This window comes from Salvelinus sp. IW2-2015, unplaced genomic scaffold, assembly GCF_002910315.2.
Source record: "Salvelinus sp. IW2-2015 unplaced genomic scaffold, ASM291031v2 Un_scaffold2514, whole genome shotgun sequence".
NCBI lineage: Eukaryota > Metazoa > Chordata > Actinopteri > Salmoniformes > Salmonidae > Salvelinus > Salvelinus sp. IW2-2015.
Window position 1 is genome coordinate 116,948 of NW_019943829.1, and position 25,314 is coordinate 142,261.

Consider the following 25,314-nt stretch of genomic DNA (forward strand, 5'->3'; position numbering starts at 1 on the left):
TTTTGGATCTAGACCTGGCGCTCCGGTACGGCTTGCCTTGCGGTAGCAGAGAGAATAGTCTATGACTTGGGTGACTGGAGTCTTTGACAATTTTTTGGGCCTTCCTCTGACACCGCATAGTATATAAACTCAGCAAAAAAAGAAACATCCCTTTTTCAGGACACTGTCTTTCAAATTACAGATCTTCATTGTAAAGGGTTTAAACACTGTTTCCCATGCTTGTTTAAGGAACCATAAACAATTAATGAACATGCACCTGTGGAACGGTCGTTAAGACACTAACAGCTTACAGACGGTAGGCAATTGTGGTCACAGTAATGAAAACTTAGGACACAAAAGAGGCCTGTCTACTGACTCTGAATAACACCAAAAGAAAGATGCCCAAGGTTAATGCTCATCTGCGGGAACGTGCCTTAGGCATGATGCAAGGAGGCATGAGGACTGCAGATGTGGTGCAGTCATGAGTGAACAGGGAGTACAGGAGGAGACTGAGCACGCACCCCTGAGGGGCGCCTGTGTCGAGGATCAGCGTGGCAGATGTGTTGTTACCTACCCTTACCACCTGAGGGCAGCCCGTCAGGAAGTCCAGGATTCAGTTGTAGAGGGAGGTGTTTAGTCCCAGGGTCCTTAGCTTAGTGATGGTCTTTGAGGGCACTGTGGTGTTGAACACTGAGCTGTAGTCAATGAATAGCATTCTCACATAGGTGTTCCTTTTGTCCAGGTGGGAAAGGGCAGCATGGAGTGCAATAGAGATTGCATCATCTGTGGATCTATTAGGGCGGTATGCAAATTGGAGTGGTTTCTGGGATAATGGCGTTGATGTGAGCCATGACCAGCCTTTCAAATCACTTCATGGCTACAGACTACTGAGTGCTACTGATCGGTAGTCATTTAGGCAGGTTACCTTAGTGTTCTTGGGTGCAGGGACTATGGTGGTCTGCTTAAAACATGTTGGTTTTTCAGACTCGGACAGGGAGAGTTTGAAAATGTCATGAAGACATTTGCCAGTTGTTCAGCGTATGCTCGCAGTACACGTCCTGGTAATCCGTCTGGCCCTGTGGCCTTGTGAATGTTGACCTGTTTTAAAGTCTTACTCACATCGGCTGCGGAGAGCGAGATCACACAGTGTTCCGGAACAGCTAGTGCTGTCATGCATGTTTCAGTGTTGTTTGCCTCGAATCAAGCGTAGAAGTAGATTAGCTCGTCTGGTAGGCTAGTGTCACTGGGCAGCTCTCGGCTGTGCTTCCCTTTGTAGACTGTAATGGTTGACAAGCCCTGCCAAATCCGACGAGCGTCAGAGCCAGTGTAGTACRAGCCGGTGTAGTACKATTCGATCTTAGTCCTGTATTGACGCTTGCCTGTTTGATGGTTCGTCGGAGGGCATAGCGGGATTTCTCATAAGCTTCCGGGTTAGAGTCCTGCTCCTTGAAAGCGGCAGCTATAGCCTTTAACTCAGTGCGGATGTTGCCTGTAATCCATGGCTTCCGGTTGGGGRTATGTACGTATGGTCACTGTGGGGATGACGTCATTGTGGMACTTATTKATGAAGCCAATGACTGATGTGGTGTTCTCTGCAATGCCATCTGAGGAATCCCGGTACATTTTCCAGTCTGTGCTAGCAAAACAGTCCTGTAGCTTAGCATCTACTTCATCTGACCATTTCTTTATTGATCGAGTCACTGGTATTTGCTTTTACGCAGGAGAAGGATCAAAAGGATACAATTATGGTCAGATTTGCCAAATGGAGGGAGAGGGAGAGCTTTGTATGCATCTCTGTGTGTGGAGTAAAGGACTACCGGCATGATGACTCCTTGCTGTCCCCAGTCCACCTGGCCTTGCTGCTGTCCCAGTTTCAACTGTTCTGCCTGCGGTTATGGTTAACCTACCTGTCCCAGACCTGCTGTTTTCAACTGCTTAATTATCGGTATGAAAAGCCAACTGACATTTATTCCTGATTATTATTTGACCATGCTTGTCATTTATGAACATTTTGAACATCTTGGCCATGTTGTTGTTAATCTCCACCTGGCACAGCCAGAAGAGGACTGGCCATCCTCATAGCTGGTTTCCTCTCTAGTTTTCTTCCTAGGTTTTGGCCTTTTCTAGGGAGTTTTTCCTAGCCACCGGTGCTTCTACACCTGCATTGCTTGCTGTTTGGGTTTTAGGCTGGGTTTCTGTACAGCACTTCGAGATATTGCTGATGTACGAAGGGCTTATATAAAATAAACATGATATAAAGGTGGTCTAGAGTTTTCTTTCCCTCTGGTTGTACATTTAACATGCTGATAGAAATTTGGTAAGATAGATTTAAGTGTCCCTGCATTAAAGTCCCCAATCCACTAAGGAGCTTCGCCTCTGGGTGAGCATTTTCCTGTTTGCTTATGGCGGAATGCAGCTCATTGAGTACGGTCTTAGTGCCAGCATCAGTCTGTGGTGGTATGTAGACGTCTACGAAAAATACAGATGAAAACTCTACGTAGATAGTGTGGTCTACAGTTAATCATGAGATTACTCTACCCCGGGCGAGCAAAACCTTGAGACTGCTTAGATATCGCAAACCAGATGTTATTTACAAAAATACATAGTTTGCCATCCCTTGTCTTACCAGACGCTTCTGTTCTATCCTGCCAATACAGCGTATAACCAGCCAGCTGTAAGTTGTTGATTATGTCGTCGTTCAGCCATGACTCCGTGAAGCATAAGATATTACAGTTTTGAATGTCCTGCTGGTAGTTTAATCTTCCGCTTAGATCATTCGATTTATTTTCCACGTTTCCACGTTTGCTAGCAGAATGGAAGACAGTGGGGGTTTATTCGATAGCCTACGAATTCTTAGAAGGTAGCCTCCCTCCGCCTTTCCCTTTCTTTTCTGCCCTCTCTTCATGCAAATGACGGGATCTGGCCTGTTCCTGGGAAAGCAGTATGTCATTCACATCGGGCTCGTCGGACTCAAAGGAATAAAAAAGGAGTACGCCAGTTCGTGGTGAGTAATTGCAGTTTTGATGTCCAGAAGTTATTTTCAGTCATAAGAAACCGTAGCAGCAACATTATCTACAAAATAAGTTTAAAAATAAGTTACAAACAACGCAAAGAAACAAACAAAAAACCCAATTGGTTAGGAAGACGTAAAATGTCAGCCTTCTTCTCGGCCATCTTGTGTCATGCTCAATCAACACCACCATCCCGGAAACCTAGACCACACTCCAATTCGCCTGTTCCCGGAACAGGCACAACACTGCCAGGTCTCTGACCTGGCACCACGCGACACAGCGCAGGTCTCTGAACCTAGTCCTCCTCCCTATAGCTTGCTATTTGATTGTTCGTCTGAGGGCAGCGAGCGAGTTTCTTATAAGTGTCCGGATTGAGTGTACCCCTCCATGAAAGCGGCAGCTCTAGCCTTAGCTCAGTGCGGATGTTTGCTGTAATCCATGGCTTCAGGTTGGTTGTACGTACGGTCACTGTGGGGACGACGTCGTCGATGCACTTATTGATGAAGATGGTGACTGAGGAGTATACTCCTCAATGTCATTGGTCATCTGACCACTTCCGTATTGAGCGAGTCACTAGAGTACTTCCTGCTTTAGTTTCTGCTTGTAAGCAGGAGTCAGGAGGATATAATTATTGTCAGATTTGCCAAATGGAGGGCGAGGAGAGAGCTTTGTATGCGTCTCTGTGTGTGGAGTAAAGGTGTCTAGAGTTTTTTCCCTCTGGTTGCACATGTGACATGCTGGTAAAAATGTGGTAAAACTGATTTAAGTTTGCCTGCATTAATGTCCCTGGCCACTAGGTGCACCGCTTCTGGATGCGCATTGTCTTCTTTGCTTATGGCCTTATACAGCTCGTTGAGTACGGTCTTAGTGCCAGCATCGGTTTGTGGTGGTAAATTGGATGGCTACGAATGATATAGATGAGAACTCTGTGCTCAGTTGTCCCGTGTGGCTCAGATGGTAGAGCATGCGCTTGCAAAGCCAGGGTTGTGGGTTCATTCCCCACGGGGGACCAGGATGAATATGTATGAACTTTCCAATTTGTAATTCGCTCTGGATAAGAGCGTCTGCTAAATGACTTAAATGTAAATGTAAACTCTCTAGGTAGATAGTGTGGTCTACAGATTATCATGAGGTACTCTACCCCAGGCGAGCAAAACCTCAAGACTTCTTTGATATTAGAAATCGTGCCCCAGCAGTTATTTACAAACGGACACAACACCCCGCTCCCTCGTTCTACCAACAAGTTTCTCTGTGATGTTTCATGTGAAGTTTCAGATGTGGATATTTTTAACACTACATTTCACAGGTGATGCCCTAAAATTTGTTGTTAGGATGTCCCCGAAACGTCTCACAGTGTTTTTTACTTTCATATTTGACACACATTGACATGATTACATTGTGATTGTTTATTTATACTGTAATTAGATATCAAGATATCCTCTTGACCAAGAAAGAGATAGTAACTTAACTAAATGACTACCGACCCATTGCACTCACTTCCATCATTATGAAATACTTTGAGGGGCTTGTCAAAGACTACATCACATCCTCCCTCCCCGACACACTCGACCCTCTCCAATTCCCCTACTGCCCCGACAGATCCACGGACAACACAATCGCCATTTCACTGCACACAGCCCTCCCCCACCTGGACAAGAGGAATGCAYATGTGAGGATGCTGTTCATCGACTACAGCTCGGTTGTCAATACCATAGTGCCCTCTAAGCTCACCAGAAAACTCACAGCCCTGGGACTGAACTCCTCCCTATGCAACTGGGTCCTGGACTTCCTGACGGGCAGCCCTCAGGTGGTGAAGATAGGCAACATTACCTCATCAACATGGATTCTCAACACAGGGGCCCCACAAGGGTGCGTCCTCAGTCCCCTCCTGTACTCTCTGTATACCCACGACTGCATGGCCTCACACAGTTCCAACTACATCATCAAGTTCACTGGCGACACAACAGTAGTAGGCCTGATTACCAACAGCGACGAGACGCCATACATGGAGGAGGTAGGCACTCTGCCGGTGTGGTGCCAGGTAAACAACCACAACCACCTCAACTTCAGGAAAACAAAGGAGCTGATTGCGGACCTCAGGAGGAACCAGGTTGGACACACCCCCATCCTCATCAATGGGGTCGCCGTGGAGACAGTCAAAATCTTCAAGTTCCTTGGCATACATATGTTAGAGGAGCTGAAATGGTCAAACCACACAGACACCGTGGTGAGGAGGGCTCGACAGCAACTCTTAACCTCAGGAGGCTGATATAATTTGGCCTTTTCCCAAGGGTCCTCATAGTATTCTACAGGAGCACCATCAAGAGCATACTGTCAGGCTGCATCACAGCTTGATACCAACAATTACCCTGCCCACACCCTAAAGGACATTTGTATTTTTGATTGTCACAGTTGTAAATATGTATATATTATTTTGTTCATGTTTATATTATTGTTTCATTTACACCTGAACTGTTGGATCTCAGAGTTGAAGTATTTCACTGTACACTGCAATTACATCTGTGACCTTATGCATGTGACTAAATAAACAACTAATCTAATCGAAATGCAACATGTCCTCACAAGCATTTCACCAAACCCGCAATAACATCTGCTAAATATGTGTATGTGACCAATACAATGTGATTTGATTAAAACTCACAATCTCTTTGTTCATGGCATTCCAGTCTTCCACGGCACCATTTCTGTGTCAATAACTGATTTCACCTGTATTACTAAACGTTGAACTTTACTGTAAATCTCAGCTTTGTTTAAAATACACTCAATAAAACCTATTATATTTTTCATAGTTATTCAGGAGTAACATTAAAACCTATTATATTTATCATAGTGATTCAGGAGTAACATTAAAACCTATTATATTTATCATAGTTATTCAGGAGTAACATTAAAACAGAATAATATGCCCCAACAACATTAGACAACTATACAGAAAACCTTTAATTACTGAATCCAGTAAATTAAATCAATGATGACAGAATAGTCAGATTAACTGATAACTAAAATAGAAGTGCAGATGGCATTATTTTGCAATGTGCGTAGATGTATCGGTAATTCATCTGTGGGGGACTTCTGAGAATGCGACTGTACAGACTTGTTGGCGCAGCAGAAAGATCAGCGTACCCCAAATGTAGAGGTTGTGAGTTTCAACTCCCAGGTGGGGTCATATTGAAGTGATCACGTCAAATGTACAGCATGTCACTCACCTTAAAACTCATACACCATTTAATTACATCCCTTGCAAAAAAGACTCATGTGAAATGTGCGCTTTCACATGAAACTTGCATTTTCACATGTGAAATAGCTGTTTTCACATGTTGAGCTGACATTTTCATATGTGAAAACAAGAGACATGTGAGGTAAATCTTGAAGCCATATCTTAACATGTATTAAATTCATATTAACACCACCTTTTCACGAGAAAAAATTAACTTTACACCTCACGTGTGAAAAACTTTCACATGGGAAAACCTAACTCTCTGTAGAATTGTATTTTCACGTGAATAAACTGTAAATTTGAAAATTGAAATTTGCTGTTTTAGTTGTGAAAATGTTATCACGTTTAGTTTCATGGTATCACATTGAAATTGTGTATCCCCATGTTGTCTCATTTATTTCACGAGATCATGTTATCATGTGCTAAAATATTTTCACATGTGTAGTTGAATGTTATCACATGTCACTTTACATGTTGTCACCTACAGTACCAGCAGCATACCACCCTTCATCCCACTGCTGGCTTGCTTCTGAAGCTAAGCAGGGTCGGGCCTTGTCTGTCTCTGGATGGGAGACTGCTGGAAGTGGTGTTGGAGGGTCAGTAGGGGAAACTCTTCCCTCTGGTCTAAGGATATCAGTCTAGGTGACAATTCCTTGCTTAGGGTGCTGTCTTTTGGATAGGAAGTTAAACGGTTGTCCTGACTCTCTGTGGTTATTAAACATCCCATGTAATTTATTGTAAGACTAGGGATGTTAACCCTGGTGTCATGGCAACATTCCCAACCTGGCCCCCTTCCATCATAGACACCTAAATCCCTCATTACTAATTGGCATAATACAGTGTCTTCAGAAAGTATTCACACCCCTTGAATTTTTCCACATTTTGTTGTGTTACAGCCTGAATTTCAAATGGATTAGATTGAGATGCTTTGTCACTGGCCTACACACAATACCCCATAGATTATTAAAAACGAAAAGCAGACATTTGTTGAGTCAATAAGTATTCAACCCCTTTGTTAAGGCAAGCCTAAATAAGTTCAGAAGTGAATTGTGCTTAACAAGTCACATAATACGTTGCATGGACTCACTATGTGTGCAATGATAGTGTTTAACATGATTTTTGAATGACTACCTCATCTCTGTACCCCACACAGACTGTACCCCACACAGACTATTAGTTCTAAGGACCCTCAGTTGAGAAGTGAATTTCAAACACAGATTCAACCACAAGACCAGGTTTTCCAATGCCTCTTAAAGATGGGCACCTATTGGTAGATGGGCAAAATTTAAAAAAAGCAGACTTGAATATCCATTTGAACATGGTGAAGTTGGTAATTACACTTTGGATGGTGTATCAATACACCCAGTCACTACAAAGATACAGGTGTCCTTCCTCACTAACTTGCCAGAGAGGAAGGAAACTACTCAGGGATTTCACCATGAGGCCAATGGTGACTTTTTAAAACAGTTCAAGTTAAATGGCTGTGATAGGAGAAAACTGAGGATGGATCAACATTGTAGTTACTCCACAATACTAACCTAATTGACAGAGTGAAAAGAAGGAAGCCTGTACAGAATACAAATATTCCACAACATGCATCCTGTTTGCAACAACACACTAAAGTAATTCTGCAAAAAATGTGGCAAAGCAATACCGTTTCTTTGTACTGAATACAGAGTGTTATGGTTGGAGCAAATACAATACATTAATAATGAGTACAATTCTTCATATTTTCAAGTGGGGACTGCATCATGTTATGGGTATGCTTGCAATCTTTTTCAGGATTTTTCAGGATAATTTTTCAGGATAAAAAATAAACAGAGTTAAGCACAGGCAAAATCCTAGAGAAAACCTGGTTGTCTGCTTTCCACCAGACCCTGGAGATGAATTCACCTTCCAGCAGGACAATAACCTAAAACACAAGGCCAAATCTACAATGGAGTTGCTTACCACGAGGATAGTCAATGTGACTTGAGTGGCTGAGATACAGTTTTGACTTTACTTGAAAATCTATGGCAAGACCTGAAAATGGTTGTCTAGCAATGATCAACAACCAATTTGACAGAGCTTGAATCATTTTAAAAAGAATAATCGGCAAATATCGCACTGTCCAGGTGTGGAAAGCTCTTAGAGACTTACCCAGAAAAACTCACAGCTGTAATTTGCTATCAAAGTTGAGTCTATAAAGTAATGACTCAGGGGTGTGAATAATTATGTAAGATATTTCTGTATTTCATTTTCAATACATTTGCAAACATTTCTAAAAACATGTTTTCACTTTGTCATTATGGGTATTGTGTGTAGATGGGTGAGAAAAATACAKAATTTAATACATKTTGAATTCMGGCTGTAACACAACAAMATGTGRAATTAGTCAAGGAGTATGAATACTTTCTGAAGGCACTCTATCACTCCTCACCTCTCCACCTAATAGCTGATGTGTGGTGAGCGTTCTGACACACAACTGGTCGTCATGCATCACCCAGGTGGGTGCAACACATTGCTGGTGGATGAGGTGAGTTTCCTCCTACTATGTAAAGTGCTTTGAGTACCTCAGTTGGTTAAAAAGCGCTATATAAATTCAAAATATAACACAGAATATAATGTTATTTTATGACAATGTTTTTGGATTTTAACCCTCCAGACATTATTTCCTAAAGGACTTAATGATGAAATGCCTATGTATGTTATGTTGTGAATGTGAACATGAAATATGTGTCTATTGTAGATTACTCTGACGTTTTTCAGATGATGTACACAATGACTAATGAAAACTTGCTATGTCTTCATTGAGGTTTTGCAGACGTGTTCAACACGCCTTATTTATACACTTTTGTAATATTTATGAAATGCATATTGTTATATTTGGTAGCACTTATTTGTTTTTCCTTTGCCTCCAACCCCCTTCGATGTGTAGAACGGATGTGGGTGGGGACAGGTCTACATAAGGGTGCAAATTTTAAAAAATCACAAAAGCCCTGACGAAGGCCGTGAGGCCGATACGTAAGCTTATTAAATATCGGTGATACTATCAAGAGCAGTGTGCGGTTTCCTTTTTCCTTCATCTTGTTCAACTGTTGCTTTGCACCTGCAAATAAGATTGCTCAGATGTGCGAGTGCCTTTTGAATTTTGTATGACAATGTTTGTTAACAATATTGTTGTACTAGCAACATTCCTCAGCTGTATACCACAACAAGTGGCAGGGTGGCCGTTTTGTGGTAGTTTCAATTACGGACTGCAGCTTTAAAAGGCCAGAGACTTACCATGTCCAGCAATCCCATTTTGGTATAATTTACTAATAAGTTTTTGCACTGTTTTAATCAATAAGGAATAAAACCAAAAAGCTAAAGCATAAAACTGTCTTAATTTTCATCAATGTTTTATTCCTTTTTTCCATCAAAGTCTTAGTAAATCAGGTAATTAGTGTTCATACACAAACACACTAACTCATTCTACAGAAATGAACAAAGACTGTGAGAAAAAACAGCAGTGTTTAAAGGCGTGTTTATTTTCTTCTCTGTATGGCCCCACACTGCATGATCTCACACTGGTTCCTTCCTCTTTATTGGAGGAAAAGGATGGAACGAGAATAGAACAGATGCTTGTAGGCCCTTTGCTAAGTTGTCAGGTTTCAAGCCTACCCAGATAATTTCAGTTGTTCCACTGATCACCAAGTAAATTTAACAACTTCAGCCTCCCTCACAACACACACACGTGTACGCACTTACGTGCATCCACCCGCACATACACACACACATGCATGCACGCTTGCTCGCGTGTGTCCTTAGAGACAACACAACAGCTGTGGATAAACTGTTGCACTGTCTTTCACTAAAGGACCTTAACAATGGTGAACTTTCTCTCCGTCTAAAAGATGCTGCAAGGAGCATAGGTCCATGGAAAACAGAGAGTAGGAAGGAACAACCTGTTTAGTCATACCACTTCTCCAAGAGAAAGTCAACAAGTGTAAAACAGAGAGTGTACATAAGGGGCTGACACTCTTCTCCAAGAGAAAGTCAACAAGAATAAAACAGAGAGTTGTACATAAGGGGCTGACACTCTTCTCCAAGAGAAAGTCAACAAGAATAAAACAGAGAGTGTACATAAGGGGCTACACTCTTCTCCAAGAGAGAAAGTCAACAAGTGTAAAACAGAGAGTGTACATAAGGGGCTGACACTCTTCTCCAAGAGAAAGTCAACAAGTGTAAAACAGAGAGTGTACATAAGAGCCACTCTTCTCCAATAGCTTGTCTCTTTCCCTTCTTTCTTTTCTCTTTTCTTTAACCTTTCTCCCTGGCTCTGCCCCGAGGGATAAAGCATCCGGGTGAGGATTGTCACGCCTTGATCTGTTTCACCTGTTCCTGTGATTGTCTCCACCCCCTCCAGGTGTCGCTTATTTTCCCCAGTGTATTTATCCCTGTGTTTCCTGTCTCTCTGTGCCAGTTCGTCTTGTATGTTTAGTCAAGTCAACCAGCGTGTTTTTCCCATACTACTTTTGCTATTCTACTTTTTCTAGTCCTCCCGGTTTTGACCCCTGCCTGTTTCTGGACTCTGTACCCGCCTGCCTGACTATTCTGCCTGCCTTGACCACAAGTCTGTCTGCCACTCTGTACCTCCTGGACTCTGATCTGGTTTTTATCTTTTTGCCTGTCCACGACCATTCTCTTGCCTATCCCTTGGATTATTAAACATTGTAAGACTCCAACCATCTGCCTCCTGTGTCTGTATCTGGGTCTCGCCTTGTGCCTTGATAGAGGATAGACAATTTCTTTGTTCGCTATGGTACAGTATTAACCCTTCGTGACAATAGCATGCAGGTAACACGGGTGCTCTCAAAAAGTTAGGAGCACCACATGAAATTTAGGAGCACCAGAAAATAATATGTGTTATATTGATTGATATACAGCTTATATTGGGCCTCTATGAATTATAGCTACTTTTGAAGCACATATTGTGCCCGGGAAACTAACATGTAACACTGTAAAGACATTGGTTTATTATAAAAGCTCAAATGTGTATATGAATACCTGTCATTGAAATTGCACTTCTTTCTGGAATATTAGGATTCTACATTGTGTAAAAACACTATCTTCCTATTACATTACATTGAAAATTGTACACTGTCTCTTTAAAACATCAGGTGACTGAACAAAGTGTAAACCAGGTATTCCCAAACAGGGGTACGCGCAATGCCGTCGGGCGTACGCTAAATAAAAATCTGATTTTTCTTCACATTTTCAAACAGTCCATTAATATTTTCCCACGGGGCTATACATTAGGGTGAGGTTTTTTTCTCGCCTGTGTAGCCTCGTTTCACTGCCAAAAATGTAATTAAACCATCTAGTGTTCAGCGAAATAACAACACAATGTCAAATACAAGTAGCCTAGTCAAATAATTAACATCCGCATCCACATAACATCCACGTCTACATTAACATTTACTCTCTCGCGGGAATTACACTAACGGTCCGTATGTAGACAAACATAGCTGCTGCGCACTCTGTTTGCCATTGATAAATGGTTAAAAGTAAGGCCCGCGTCCAGAGATACATAGCAGCTATACTGGTAGTATACTGGTAGTATAGCTACGAGCAGTACTACACCTGCACCTGTCGACGACACAAGTTGTTCTGCTTCCACGAGCATATCCAATGCTAGCATCAGTAATTCTACATTTGTTGCGTTACAGCTGGATGAGTCAACAGATGTGGCGGTGTAACGATCTTCGTTGGGAGAAAGAGAGGAGGACCAAAGCGCAGCGTGGTAAGTGTTCATGATGAATATTTAATGGATCAAACTGAACACTGAAATACAAAACAATAAAGTGAACGAACTAAAACCGAAACAGTTCCGTGTGGAACACACAGACACGGAAGACAACCACCCACGAAACCCAGGTGGAAAAAGGCTACCTAAGTATGATTCTCAATCAGAGACAACTAACGACACCTGCCTATGATTGAGAATCATACCAGGCCAAACGAAAAAAACAACATAGAAAAACAAACATAGAAGTAACCCACCCAACTCACGCCCTGACCACACTAAAACAAAGAAATAACAAAAGAACTAGGGTCAGAACGGACAGTACCCCCCCCCCTCCCAAGGTGCGGACTCCGGCCACAAAACCTGAATCTATAGGGGGTCTGGGTGGGCATCTGTCCGCGGTGGTGGCTCTGGCGCTGGACGTGGACCCCACTCCACCATAGTCTTAGTCTGCTTTAGTGGCGTCCTTTTAGCGGCAACCCTCGCCGCCGACCTTGGCCTGGCAACCCTACTAAAGGACCCCACTGGACTGAGGAGCGCCTCTGGACTGAGGGGAGCCTCTGGACTGAGGGGCAGCTCCGGACTGAGGGCAGCTCCGGACTGAAGGGCAGCTCCGGACTGAAGGGCAGCTCTGGACTGAGGGGCGGCTCTGACTGAGGGGCGGCTCCGGACTGAGGGGCAGCTTAGGACTGAGGGGCAGCTCCGAACTGAGGTGCAGCTCCGGACTGAAGGGCGCTCCGGAATGAGGGGCGGCTCCGGACTGAAGGGCGGCTCCGGACTGAAGGGCGGCTCCGGACTGAAGGGCGGCTCCGGACTGAGGGGCAGCTTAGGACTGAGGGGCAGCTCCGGACTGAGGTGCAGCTCCGGACTGAAGGGCGGCTCCGGACTGAGGGGCGCCCGGACTGAAGGGCGGCTCCGGACGAAGGGCGGCTCCGGACTGAGAGCGGCTCCGGACTGAGAGCGGCTCCGGACTGAGGAGCGGCTCCGGACAGACGGGCGGCTCCGGCAGCTCCGGACTGGCGGGCGCTCCGGCAGCTCCGGACTGGCGGGTGGCTCCGGCAGCTCCGGACAGACGGGCGGCTCCGGCAGCTCAGGACAGACGGGCGGCTCCGGCAGCTCAGGACAGACGGGCGGCTCCGGCAGCTCAGGACAGACGGGAGACTCCGGCAGCTCAGGACAGACGGTAGACTCCGGCAGCCCAGGACAGACGGGAGACTCCGGCAGCTCAGGACAGACGGGAGTCTCCGGCAGCTCAGGACAGACGGGAGACTCCGGCAGCTCAGGACAGACGGGAGACTCCGGCAGCTCAGGACAGACGGGAGACTCCGGCAGCTCAGGACAGACGGGAGACTCAGGCAGCTCAGGACAGACGGGAGACTCCGGCAGCTCAGGACAGACGGGAGACTCCGGCAGCTCAGGACAGACGGGAGACTCCGGCAGCTCAGGACAGACGGGAGACTCTGGCAGCTCAGGACAGACGGGAGACTCTGGAAGCTCAGGACAGACGGAAGACTCTGGCAGCTCTGGACAGGCGGGCGGCTCAGACCTGCCGAGGCGCACTGTAGGCCTGGTGCGTGGTGCCGGAACTGGTGGTACCGGGCTGGGGACACGCACCTCTGGGCAAGTGCGGGGTGCTGGAACTGGAGGCCTGGTACGTGGTGCCGGCACCGGAGGGCTGGTGCGTGGGGCTGCCACAGGAGAGCTGTTGCGTGGGGCTGTCACAGGAGGGCTGTTGCGTGGAAAAGGCACCGGATAGATCGGACCGTGAAGGCGCACTACAGGTCTCGAGCACCGAGCCTGCCCAACCATACCTGGCTGAATGCTCCCCGTAGCCAGGCCAGTGCGGCGAGGTGGAATAGCCCGCACTGGGCTGTGCTGGCGAACCGGGGACACCATGAGTAGGGCTGGTGCCTTGTACACCGGCCCCGGTGGAGGCCAGATGCGTTGAGCCGGCTTCATGGCACCTGGCTCGATGCCCACTCTAGCCCGGCCGATACAAGGCGCTGCTATGTACCGCACCGGGCTATGCCTGCTCAACGGGGGGAGTGTTCTGTTCTGCCTGCGGCTATGGAACCCTGACCTGTCCACTGGACGTGCTACCTGTCCCAAACCTGCTGTTTTCAACTCTCTAGAGACCGCAGGAGCGGTAGAGATATTCTTAATGATCAGCTATGAAAAGCCAACTGACATTTACTTCTGATTATTATTTGACCATGCTGGTCATTTATGAACATTTGAACATCTTGGCCATGTTCTGTTATAATCTCCACCCGGCACAGCCAGAAGAGGACTGGCCACCCCTCATAGCCTGGTTCCTCTCTAGGTTTCTTCCTTGGTTTTGGCCTTTCTAGGGAGTTTTTCTTTGCCACCGTGCTTCTACACCTGCATTGCTTGCTGTTTGGGGTTTTAGGCTGGGTTTCTGTACAGCACTTCGAGATATTAGCTGATGTACGAAGGGCTATATAAAATAAACTTGAAACTTGACACCATGCGCCTCACGGCATAACACGGTACCTGCCCGGTCCCTCTCTCTCCACGGTAAGCACGGGGAGCTGGCTCAGGTTTCCTACCTGACTTAGCTACACTCCCCATGTCCTCCCCCCAATACATTTTTGGGGCTGCCTCTCGTGCCTGTTGCGCTGCCGTGTGCGTGTCGCCAACTCCATTCTCCTGTAACCCTCCTCGCACTGCTTCAGAGAATCCCAGGCGGGCTCCGGCACTCTCCCTGGGTCGACCGACCACCTTTCTATTTCATCCCAAGTTGTCAAATAGTCCAGATCTCGCTGCTGCCCGATACCACGCTGCTTGGTCCTTTGGTGGTRGGTGGTTCTGTAACGTGTAAGTGTAAGTGTTCATGATGAATATTTAATGGATCAAACTGAACACTGAAATACAAAACAATAAAGTGAACGAACGAAAACCGAAACAGTTCTGTGTGGAACACACAGACAAGGAAAACAACCACCCACAAAACCCAGGTGGAAAAAGGCTACCTAAGTATGATTCTCAATCAGAGACAACTAAGGACACCTGCTTCTGATTGAGAATCATACCAGGCCAAACGAAAAAAACAACATAGAAAAACAAACATAGATAACCCACCCAACTCACGCCCTGACAACACTAAAACAAAGAAATAACAAAAGAACTAGGGTCAGAACGTGACAGGCGGGCCTGGCACAGCTCCTGGTTTATGTCCGTTACGGTTATGGGGGGTCAATTAAGGAAGACATCCTCTTCTGCAAACCACTGGAAACCAGGACAACAGGAGCTGGTTATATTTAAAGTACTGGACAGGCCTGACAATGTGGGGCAGAACCTGTTATGAGCCTCACATTTTTAGCAAATATTATTATTCCCCCAAAGAATTTGGGGTGAGGCTTGCCTGTTTTGCATGTTATTTTGGCATTAATGTGTGTCATATATCAGTTTGCAAACATTGTAAAAAAATATATCATTCAGTTAATAAATCCACATACAAACATGGGCTGTGTCTGAAAACCCATACTAACATACGGTATACTACATACTTAATGAGTATATACTACATACTATATAACCTCAGCAAAAAAAGAAACGTCCTCTCACTGTCAATTGCATTTATTTTCAGAAAACGTAATAACATGTGTAAATATTTGTATGAACATAACAAGATTCAACAACAGACATAAACTGAACAAGTTCCACAGACATGTGACTAACAGAAATAGAATGTGTCCCTGAACAAAGGGGGGTGGTCAAAATCCAAAGTAACAGTCAGTATCTGGTGTGGCCACTAGCTGCATTAAGTACTGCAGTGCATCTCCTCCTCATGGACTGCACCAGATTTGCCAGTTCTTTCTGTGAGATGTTTCCCTACTCTTCCACCAAGGCACCTGCAAGTTCCCAGACATTTCTGGGGGGGAATGACCCTAGCCCTCACACTCCGATCCAACAGGTCCCAGACGTGCTCAATGGGATTGAGATCCGGGCTCTTAGTTGGCCATGGCAGAACACTGACATTCCTGTCTTGCAGGAAATCACGCACAGAGCGATCAGCATGGCTGGTGGCATTGTCATGCTGGAGGGTCATGTCAGGATGAGCCTGCAGGAAGGGTACCACATGAGGGAGGAGGATATCTTCCCTGTAATGCACAGCATTGAGATTGCCTGCAATAACAACAAGCTCAGTCCGATGATGCTGTGACACACCGCCCCAGACCATGACGGACCCTCCACTTCCAAATCGATCCCGCTCCAGAGTACAGGCCTCGGTGTAACGCTCATTCCTTCGACGATAAACGCAAATCCGACCATCACCCCTGGTGAGACAAAACCGCAACTTGTCAGTGAAGAGAACTTTTTGCCAGTCCTGTCTGGTCCAGCAATGGTGGGTTTGTGCCCATAGGCGACGTTGTTGCCGGTGATGTCTAGTGAGGACCTGCCTTACAACAGGCCTACAAGCCCTCAGTCCAGCCTCTCTCAGCCTATTACGTACAGTCTGAGCACTGATGGAGGGATTGTGCATTCCTGGTGTAACTCGGGCAGTTGTTGTTGCCATCCTGTACCTGTCCCGCAGGTGTGATGTTCGGATGTACAGATCCTGTGCAGATGTTGTTACACGTGGTCTGGCACTGCGAGGACGATCAGCTGTCTGTCCTGTCTCCCTGTAGCGCTGTCTTAGGCGTCTCACAGAGCGAATGTATGTTCATTGAGAACGCACAAAGACTATACCACTTAGCTAAGAATGATGTGAATAATCAAGTCAATAAATGTTGGGTAGTTAGGTAGATAGCATATAGACAAGTTTGTTGTATTAGTAGCCAACTTACTAGGTAGCTAGCTAACATACCGGTACCTACTGTTGACTAACCCGATTCCGAACAAATTTGCGAGGCTACATTCAAATGAGACTGCAATGAAAACATATGGGACTGTAGCGACTGTGTTGGTTTCAAAATCTGGGTTGTGTTTCTATCCAAGCGTTGATTGACATGGTAATGGCCCGATAGTATTGGAGAAAAGTTGAAGAAACTGAGCCCTCCGACGCTGTACGTTAAATTGTGACTTGTCAAAACGTAATGTACAGCACGCATAATACAACTCATTAAAAACAAGTAAGGGATAGGGAAAGGGGGGATACCTAGTCAATTGTACAACATTCAATTTTTACATCATCATTGCAAGCCATCATGACTCTCAAAAGCCGCGACAGCCGCTGTTTACTTCTGAAGATAACTTTAGCGCCGCCCTAAAAGCCCGATTCAAATTCAACACAAACCTTCAAATAGGTATGCAATGACACATAAAAACTCTTTATAGTATTTTATTTACATTTTAGAGGTGATAAGTTGGACAGATCGGGTGAAAAATCTATTTTCCCACATGGTTTATCTCCCCCTCCCCTTTCACTAGGTTTCGCTTCCCCATCTGCTATTTTTAAAAAGACTTGACAGAGCTCATTGCCTTCTTTAATTACGCAGAGCCGGGCGGCATGAAGGTCTCATCATTGATTTTGCTTGAAAGGGGAGAAATTGTACTTTACAATGATATTCATATTACTTTTGACCAGGAAGTATTACGTTTTTTGGGCACTAAAATAAGGTCAATTGTACGTTACAGCGAAATATACAGAAGTGCGTTAGCGAACTATACTGCTGTAATGATATGCTATGTGGTTCGTAAGGATAGCGTAGCCAACACATTGTCAGCCAAAATAACGTGTAGTGTAACTTATTTGAAAAGTCATTACTTTACTACACTGCTCAATATTGTCTTAGCTTTGCCATATTTAGTTAAAGCAATGAATTTGAATCCGCTCTCGTTGGACTTCGGCTGCATATTTTCCACCTTTTTCCTCATTTGAAACATTTGAAAATGTTGTGAAGCCACAACCATTTTCTAAAGAATTGCATTATGGGCCCAAAAAGTACGGAAATAGTGTCCACTGCGTGTATACTTCGTAATTCGGCAAATGTAGTACGACATCCGGGAACTTTTGGCATACTAACTCTATCCATACTATGACCAACAAGCATACTACATATTCAACTTACATCACAAATAGTAGGTTAGTGTGGTTAGTTTGAGTATTCAAACACAGCCATGGTCTCTTTTTTGTTTTCTTGAGTAAGGCAGCTCCAAAATGAAGGTGTTTCAGCCTAGCTCAGTGCTTTCTCTGGTGGTGGGGCAAGCCAGCAGAAAATACGGAGCGTTGCGCTGTGATTGGCTCAGTGTTCTGTCACTCACGGGGACACTACGTCACCACCAAGTCTAAGGGTAGACCTCTAAAATTCTAGCCCCTTGGGTGCTGCCATAGAGTTACATTAGAAGGGCCCATACAAAAAGCATCAGGGTCATTGGACACAGATAAAATGACGTCAAATCATGTACAGTAGCTTTGATTGGACTAATCCTTTCAAAATCTTAGGTAGCAGTCATGATCATGAATCAAGTTGACAATCTACTGGCAAATCMTTTTTAATCCTTGTCATATGAAGATAAATAATTAAGAGAAATTATAGATAAAACGTATCGGTGCTCATCGGCCGTTGGAGATAAACATTACACAACAAGTTGGAAATCGCAAATTCAACAATGAGTGGTTTGAAAGGAATCAGCGGATAATTGCAAGCATTGCAAAGCAATCATTAGCCTGCTACTCAGGGGAGTGGCTGTGTGGTCCCAAGTCTAAGACTAGGGGTCTATTTTCCTAGTTTAAAATTATAAACAATTAACATTGGCCATGCTGTCAATGAAGCATGATTTGTGCCTTGATCAAAGCAACTGTTAACTCAGAACTCAAAATCGGACTTTAGTGAGTTTAAGACAACTGGGAACTCTGGAAAAACGAGCTACGACTGGGAATATACGTTTTGAACTTTCATCCAACTCGGGCCTCTTTCTAGAGCTACGACCTGAAGATCACTGATGTCATCATGATTCAACCTTTTTTTTCCAGAGTTCCCAGTTGTCTTGAAAGCACCAGAAATCCAGAGAATGCCAGACTTTGATGACAAAGTTTGATGACAAAATTTGTTCACGAAGGACCGCCGCGCCAGCTTCCTGTTCAAGTGTACACAGCACAACAAGGTGAGTCCAAAAATGTATTGTATGCTGCTGCATAAATAATGTAATATGACAGGGATATATGTATACTGTAGCTAAGAAAGCAATACTAAGTGTATGTTGTGTAGTAAGCTGTTTGAAGAACATGTGCCTCACCCTAATAATGTGATCCATTTTCACCTGTTAATTTCATCTACTGTTGTGACTTGGTGGTGTACATGTAGCCTATAACCTGTTTTTGAGAAATGTAATCATCGAATATTGTAAGAGCTTTCATTGTCTGCTTATATGCCCCCATTATTTATCCTACGGTTCTGACTTGGTGTACAGGGAGAACACTGTAAGAACAGCTCATGTTCTGTATTCTGTCACTGTACATTTCAAAAGTGCTGAACAAATAGTTATATAGACTACGTCCATCTTAGCTCACTCATTAATGTCTTAATCGAAATGACGGATTGCCTCTTATCCGCTTGTCGTCCCCTTATGACATAGTTCATACATCTCAATTGTCAGTAGACACCATTTGTTTAAGGAAGTCAGCCATATCAGCTATGTTTTTTTAAAAGGCAGTAAATGAGGCTGAATGAACTATTTCGCTGCCAGACAAGGCTACGCTGATAGCCATGTGTAGCAGTGGTAAGGTGTTGGGACTGCTGTTGGGACTCTGTTGTTGGAACAGCTCTATGTAGGCCCTAACAGTTTGTGGGGTACCTTTGTCACCGTTATAGTGCAATTCATGTATTGTTTCGTGTTGTGTTGTGTAGTGGCTTTGCTGGCTTGCATCCCACTTTTTTGGGGGCCCCACAAATATTTACATGCCTAAATCACAACTGGTACTAGTAGACAGTAATTAGTGTGCATCAGGTGCCAGGTGACTCGTGCTCACCAGAGGTAGTGGCGTCAAAGAGGGGACATCAAACAAGCACTTGAAGCAAAATAACTCACGTGGACCGAATCCCCACAAAGTGGGGCTGGTTCAGTTAGTAGGCACAAAGCAACTCAATGCAAGGCGAACTAAATACAAGAGCTAAAATAGCTAAACCCAGACGGTGGTTAGCTAGCTTTCATTAGCCGTGAGAACTAGGAGTGTGGCTTAAGCTCAGCACAGGCCGGTACTCACTAAAACCTTACAAAACTCACTGGACTTGATCGAGAGCTGCCTGAGAATGTTTGTTTTCCATGGGGTACAGGGCCCATAATAACTTTGGTGAAAAAGCATTGCTTAACCGGGTTTTGCGTGTGCAATTCGATGATTAGCCGTGAGCTTTTGGTGTTAGCTAGCTAGTTTTCACCTAGTTGGCTAATAGCCTAGCTAGATAGTACCACGTTAGCTGAAGACAACCTTATGAATAGCATTGTCAGTCTTCAGTCTTGATAGGCTCTTTTGTCCATAGCACCATGAGGTATAGCTTGTCAACGCTCAATAATCTCTTAGTACAGTTTACTATAACTGTAGAGACGGAACTCTCAACCATTTACAATAACCATAACTTGATACTAGAACACATCCAACAAATATAGCATTTTGCATTCATTGTCATTGACAGCACATTTAGCAACCACTGAGTTAGTGCTACTCTTTAGTTCCTGAGTGGTGACCTGGTTAAATGCACACCACACCACCACACCATCTGCTATACAAGCTCAGGTTCTCACAGAGATGCTACTTCAATATAGGGTGGTCATTCACCCCCACCTCATATACAGATATATGATCTTAATATAAACTATTCTCACAGCAAAATAATCCTGCAGTAACCGGATTTAAACATTTAGTCCAACATGTTGCTTGATTGATTGGTGGTTAGACTATTAGCTACGCAAAAGTAGGCGACATGAAAAGTGCAATACTGTTAATATAACCATGTGTTGGTTTTCAGTTAATTTATGTAAATCAAAAAGCTCATCTGCATTTCCTGTTGTGAATGACAATTCTTAGCAACAATAGAGTGACCAAATTAAGATCCTACATGTGTAGACCTAAACCATATTTGCTGCTATCCCACTTTAGTGCAATTTACAAAGTATTTGCACTGTTTTATCAATAAGGTACAAAATACACTAAAAAGCTAAAACATGAAACTGTCTTAATTWACATGATTGTCTTATTCCTTTTGTYCATCAAAGGTTTAGTAAATCAGGTAATTAGTGTTCATACACAAACACACKMACTCAGTACTTACAGAGTAACACASAGAGCAAGGTGTGCTCCATTCTGTCCTGAYGATGATCTCTGAACTACAGTTMTTCTGACAAACCCCTCTACYTCYTATAWGATGACAGATGGATTAGTTCACGYCTCTTTACCGTCACACAGAGAAATAGAGAGAGAAGCATTCTACAGAAATGTACATAGACTGTGAGAAAAGAGAGTGACTTTTGCTGGCGTGTTTATTTTCTGACCAACTTATGATTAGCTACATGGCCTCACTCTGGTTACTTCCTCTTTATTGGATAGAAGGAGGGTGAAATGAGAATAGATACCTGGGATGAGAGCAGAGCTTGTAGTTTGATATCAGATTGTGTAGATGGTTGTTTAATCTTTCCACCCACAATGCACAGAAAGATAGATAGAATAGATATCCCTTACTGAGTGTAGACCTCCCTTCAAGCCTAGGGTGCTAACCTCAGTTGTTCCACTTAGCCCAAATAGACATCTTCACCCCCACCTCCTTCCCTCTCCTCACCCTCTCTCTTCACACACACTACTGCTCAGTAATAGCATGTGTTAAAACCACAGTTAGCTAGCTAACTCATTCATTACTCAGATGGTTCTGATGGATACGTTTAGTTAAATACTGTCTACATACAGTTGAAGTCAGAAGTTTACATACACCTTAGCCAAATACATTTAATCTCAGTTTTTCACAATTCCTGACCTTTCATCCTTGTAAAAAATCCCTGTCTTAGGTCAGTTAGGATCACCACTTTATTTTAGGAATGTGAAATGTCAGAATAATAGTATAGAGAATGATTTAGTTCAGCTTTTATTTATTTCACCACATTCCCAGTGGATCAGAAGTTGACATACACTCAATTAGTATTTGGTAGCATTGCCTTTAAATTGTTTAACTTGGGTCAAACGTTTTGGGTAGCCTTCCACAAGCTTCCCACAATAAGTTGAGTGAATTTTGGCCCATTCTTCCTGACAGAGCTGGTGGAACTGAGTCAGGTTGGTAGGCCTCCTTGCTCGCACATGCTTTTTCAGTTCTGCCCACAAATTCTATAGGATTGAGGTCAGGGCTTTGTGATGGCCACACCAATACCTTGACTTTGTTGTCCTTAAGCCATTTCGCCACAACTTTGAAAGTATGCTTGGGGTCATTGTCCATTTGGAAGACCCATTTGCGACCAAGCTTTAACTTCCTGACTGATGTCTTGAGATGTTGCTTCAATATATCCACATCATTTTACTACCTCATGATGCCATCTATTTTGTGAAGTTCACCAGTCCCTCCTGCAGCAAAGCAACCCCACAACATGATGCTGCCACCCCCGTGCTTCACGGTTGAGATGGTGTTCTTTGGCTTGCAAGCATCCCCCTTTTTCATCCAAACATAACGATGGTCATTATGGCCAAAGTATTCTATTTTTGTTTCATCAGACCAGAGGACATTTCTCCAAAAAGTACGATCTTTGTCCCCATGTGCAGTTGCAAAGCGTAGTCTGGCTTTTTTTTAATGGCGGTTTTGGAGCAGTGGCTTCTTCCTTGCTGAGCGGCCTTTCAGGTTATATCGATATAGGACTCATTTTACTGTGGATATAGATACTTTTGTACCTGTTTCCTCCAGCATCTTCACAAGGTCCTTTGCTGTTGTTCTGGGATTGATTTGCACTTTTCGCATAAAGTACGGTCATCTCCAGGAGACAGAACGTGTCTCCTTCCTGAGCGGTATGACGGCTGCGTGGTCCTTTGGTGCTTATATTTGCACACTATTGTTTGTACAGATGGACGTGGTACCTTCAGGCGTTTGGAAATTGCTCCCAAGGATGAACCAGACTTGTGGAGCTCTACATTTTTTTTCTGAGGTTTTGGCTGATTTCTTTTGATTTTCCCATGATGTCAAGCAAAGAGGCAGTGAGTTTGAAGGTAGGCCTAGAAATACACCCACAGGTACACCTCCAACTGACTCAAATGATGTCAATTAGCCTATCAGAAGCTTCTAAAGCCATGACAGCATTTTCTGGAATTTTCCAAGCTGTTTAAAGGCACAGTCAATTTAGTGTATGTAAACGTCTGAACCACTGGAATTGTGATACAGTGAATTATAATTGAAATAATCTGTCTGTGAAAATTACTTGTGTCATGCACAAAGTAGATGTCCTAACCGACTTGCCAAAACTATAGTTTGTTAACAAGATATGTGTGGAGTGGTTGAAAAATTAGGTTTAATGACTCCAACCTAAGTGTATGTGTAACGGCTCTCTTTCGATGAGTGAGTAGACCAAGGCGCAGCGGGTGATGAATACATAATGACTTTATTGTAAGACGAAGACAGACACGAAATACACTTGACTAAATATACAAAATAACAAAACGAACTAGACAGACCTAAACTACGAACTTACATGAAACGAAGAACACATGAACAGGAACGACCGAGACGAGACAGTACCGTGTGGTGCAACAAACACAGACACAGCGACAATCACCCACCAACAAACAGTGAGAACAACCTACCTTAATATGACTCTCAATTAGAGGAAAACGCAAAACACCTGCCTCTAATTAAGAGCCATACCAGGCAACCCAAAACCAACATAGAAACAGCAAACATAGACTGCCCACCCAAAACTCACGCCCTGACCATCACACACATACAAAACAACAGAAAACAGGTCAGGAACGTGACAGAATGTAAACTTCCGACTTCAACTGTAGATATGTATTTGTTATTGTGTTGTTTATCTGATGTGTATCAGGGTAATTGTTTGTGTATTTTTCATGTGTGTGTGTGTGTGTGTGTACATCAGAGGCATGCACATGCATTACCACAGACCAGAGATAGGAGGAGTTTCAAAGCTGTAACTGGGTAACTGTATATATGAATCAAAACATTTTAGAATTTTCCCATTTATTCCAACAGTTTACCTCTAAGTATGTGAAAGTGTATTTTTGTAGAGTGTAGAGTGTGTGACACACGTACAACATGTGAAGGCTCAAACATAAATAGAGAGAGAAAGTTCACAGGGGAAAAGCAGTTAGACTTCACCTTTAGTGGGTATAGCTAGGTAAACATCTGGGGTTTCTTATCGCCCCCTTCAGGGACAGGCCTGTAACTACTCCACATTCTAGTGGATCACAGTATAGAAACTAATATGGTCATTGGTCACATAGCAACAACATAACCCCTCAGTCTGCTGGGTCTGCCCTCTTATTCTTCCTCTCTCTATCTCATCATAATAGTACAGACATGGAACACTTCTGTATGGGTTCATATCAGTAGAAGTCTATCTGAATGTGGTTTACAGAAGACTGACAGCACTATGGTGCATAGAGATTTAGTTACAAAGTGTTACATAATAAGACATGTATAGAAACAGTCAAGATGTAAATGCATTGTTTCAACTCAGAAATACAGAGAGTAAAATTAATATGTACTTAAATCAAGTTATCTCAACGCAATACAATGATGTGGGGAATCATCACTTGTTTTTAATATATGAGAATTCATGCAAAATATAACACACCTTCTCCATTTTAAGTTCCATGGTGGTACACTCATCTGGATCCTATAACAACTTCTGAAAATATTTTACAATAGACTTACATGGTGAAAATGTTTTACAAAATACTTAGACAGTATTTCAAAATGAATATAATATATAATAAAATATATATATAATATAATAAAATGAATATAATATAATAAGTCAAAAGTAAGTGGAGTTTAAAGGTAGACTCAGTGATTTAACATAGATGTAGAAAGTAAACTGCATCGTGGTTCAGTTTCCACAACAACTAAGAGTGTTGAAGCATGAGGCTCAACTTCTCCTCTGTTTTGATCCTGTGACTAAGACACTGTGAACACCGTGAAGTGAACCCGTGCATAAGTGAACCAAAGCCCCATATACTACCCACCACTGCGACCTGTACACTCTCAGTGGCTGGCCCTCGCTTCATACTCGTCGCCAAACCCACTGGCTCCAGGTCATCTACAAGACCCTGCTAGGTAAAGTCCCCCCTTATCTCAGCTCGCTGGTCACCATAGCAGCACCTACCTGTAGCACGCGCTCCAGCAGGTATATCTCTCTGGTCACCCCCAAAA

General features: G+C 43.7%; 1 protein-coding gene across 1 annotated transcript in view; it reads right to left on the reverse strand.

The window, feature by feature from the left end:
• The window catches only part of LOC112074152 (B-cell receptor CD22-like), a 22,522-nt gene extending 20,920 nt beyond the window's left edge, over window positions 1–1,602 (reverse strand). The window contains exon 1 of the mRNA XM_024141377.2: window positions 1,503–1,602. Coding sequence (XP_023997145.1) covers window positions 1,503–1,602 — 100 coding nt within the window. The remainder of the gene's footprint in view (window positions 1–1,502) is intronic.
• Between the last annotated feature and the right edge of the window lie 23,712 nt (window positions 1,603–25,314).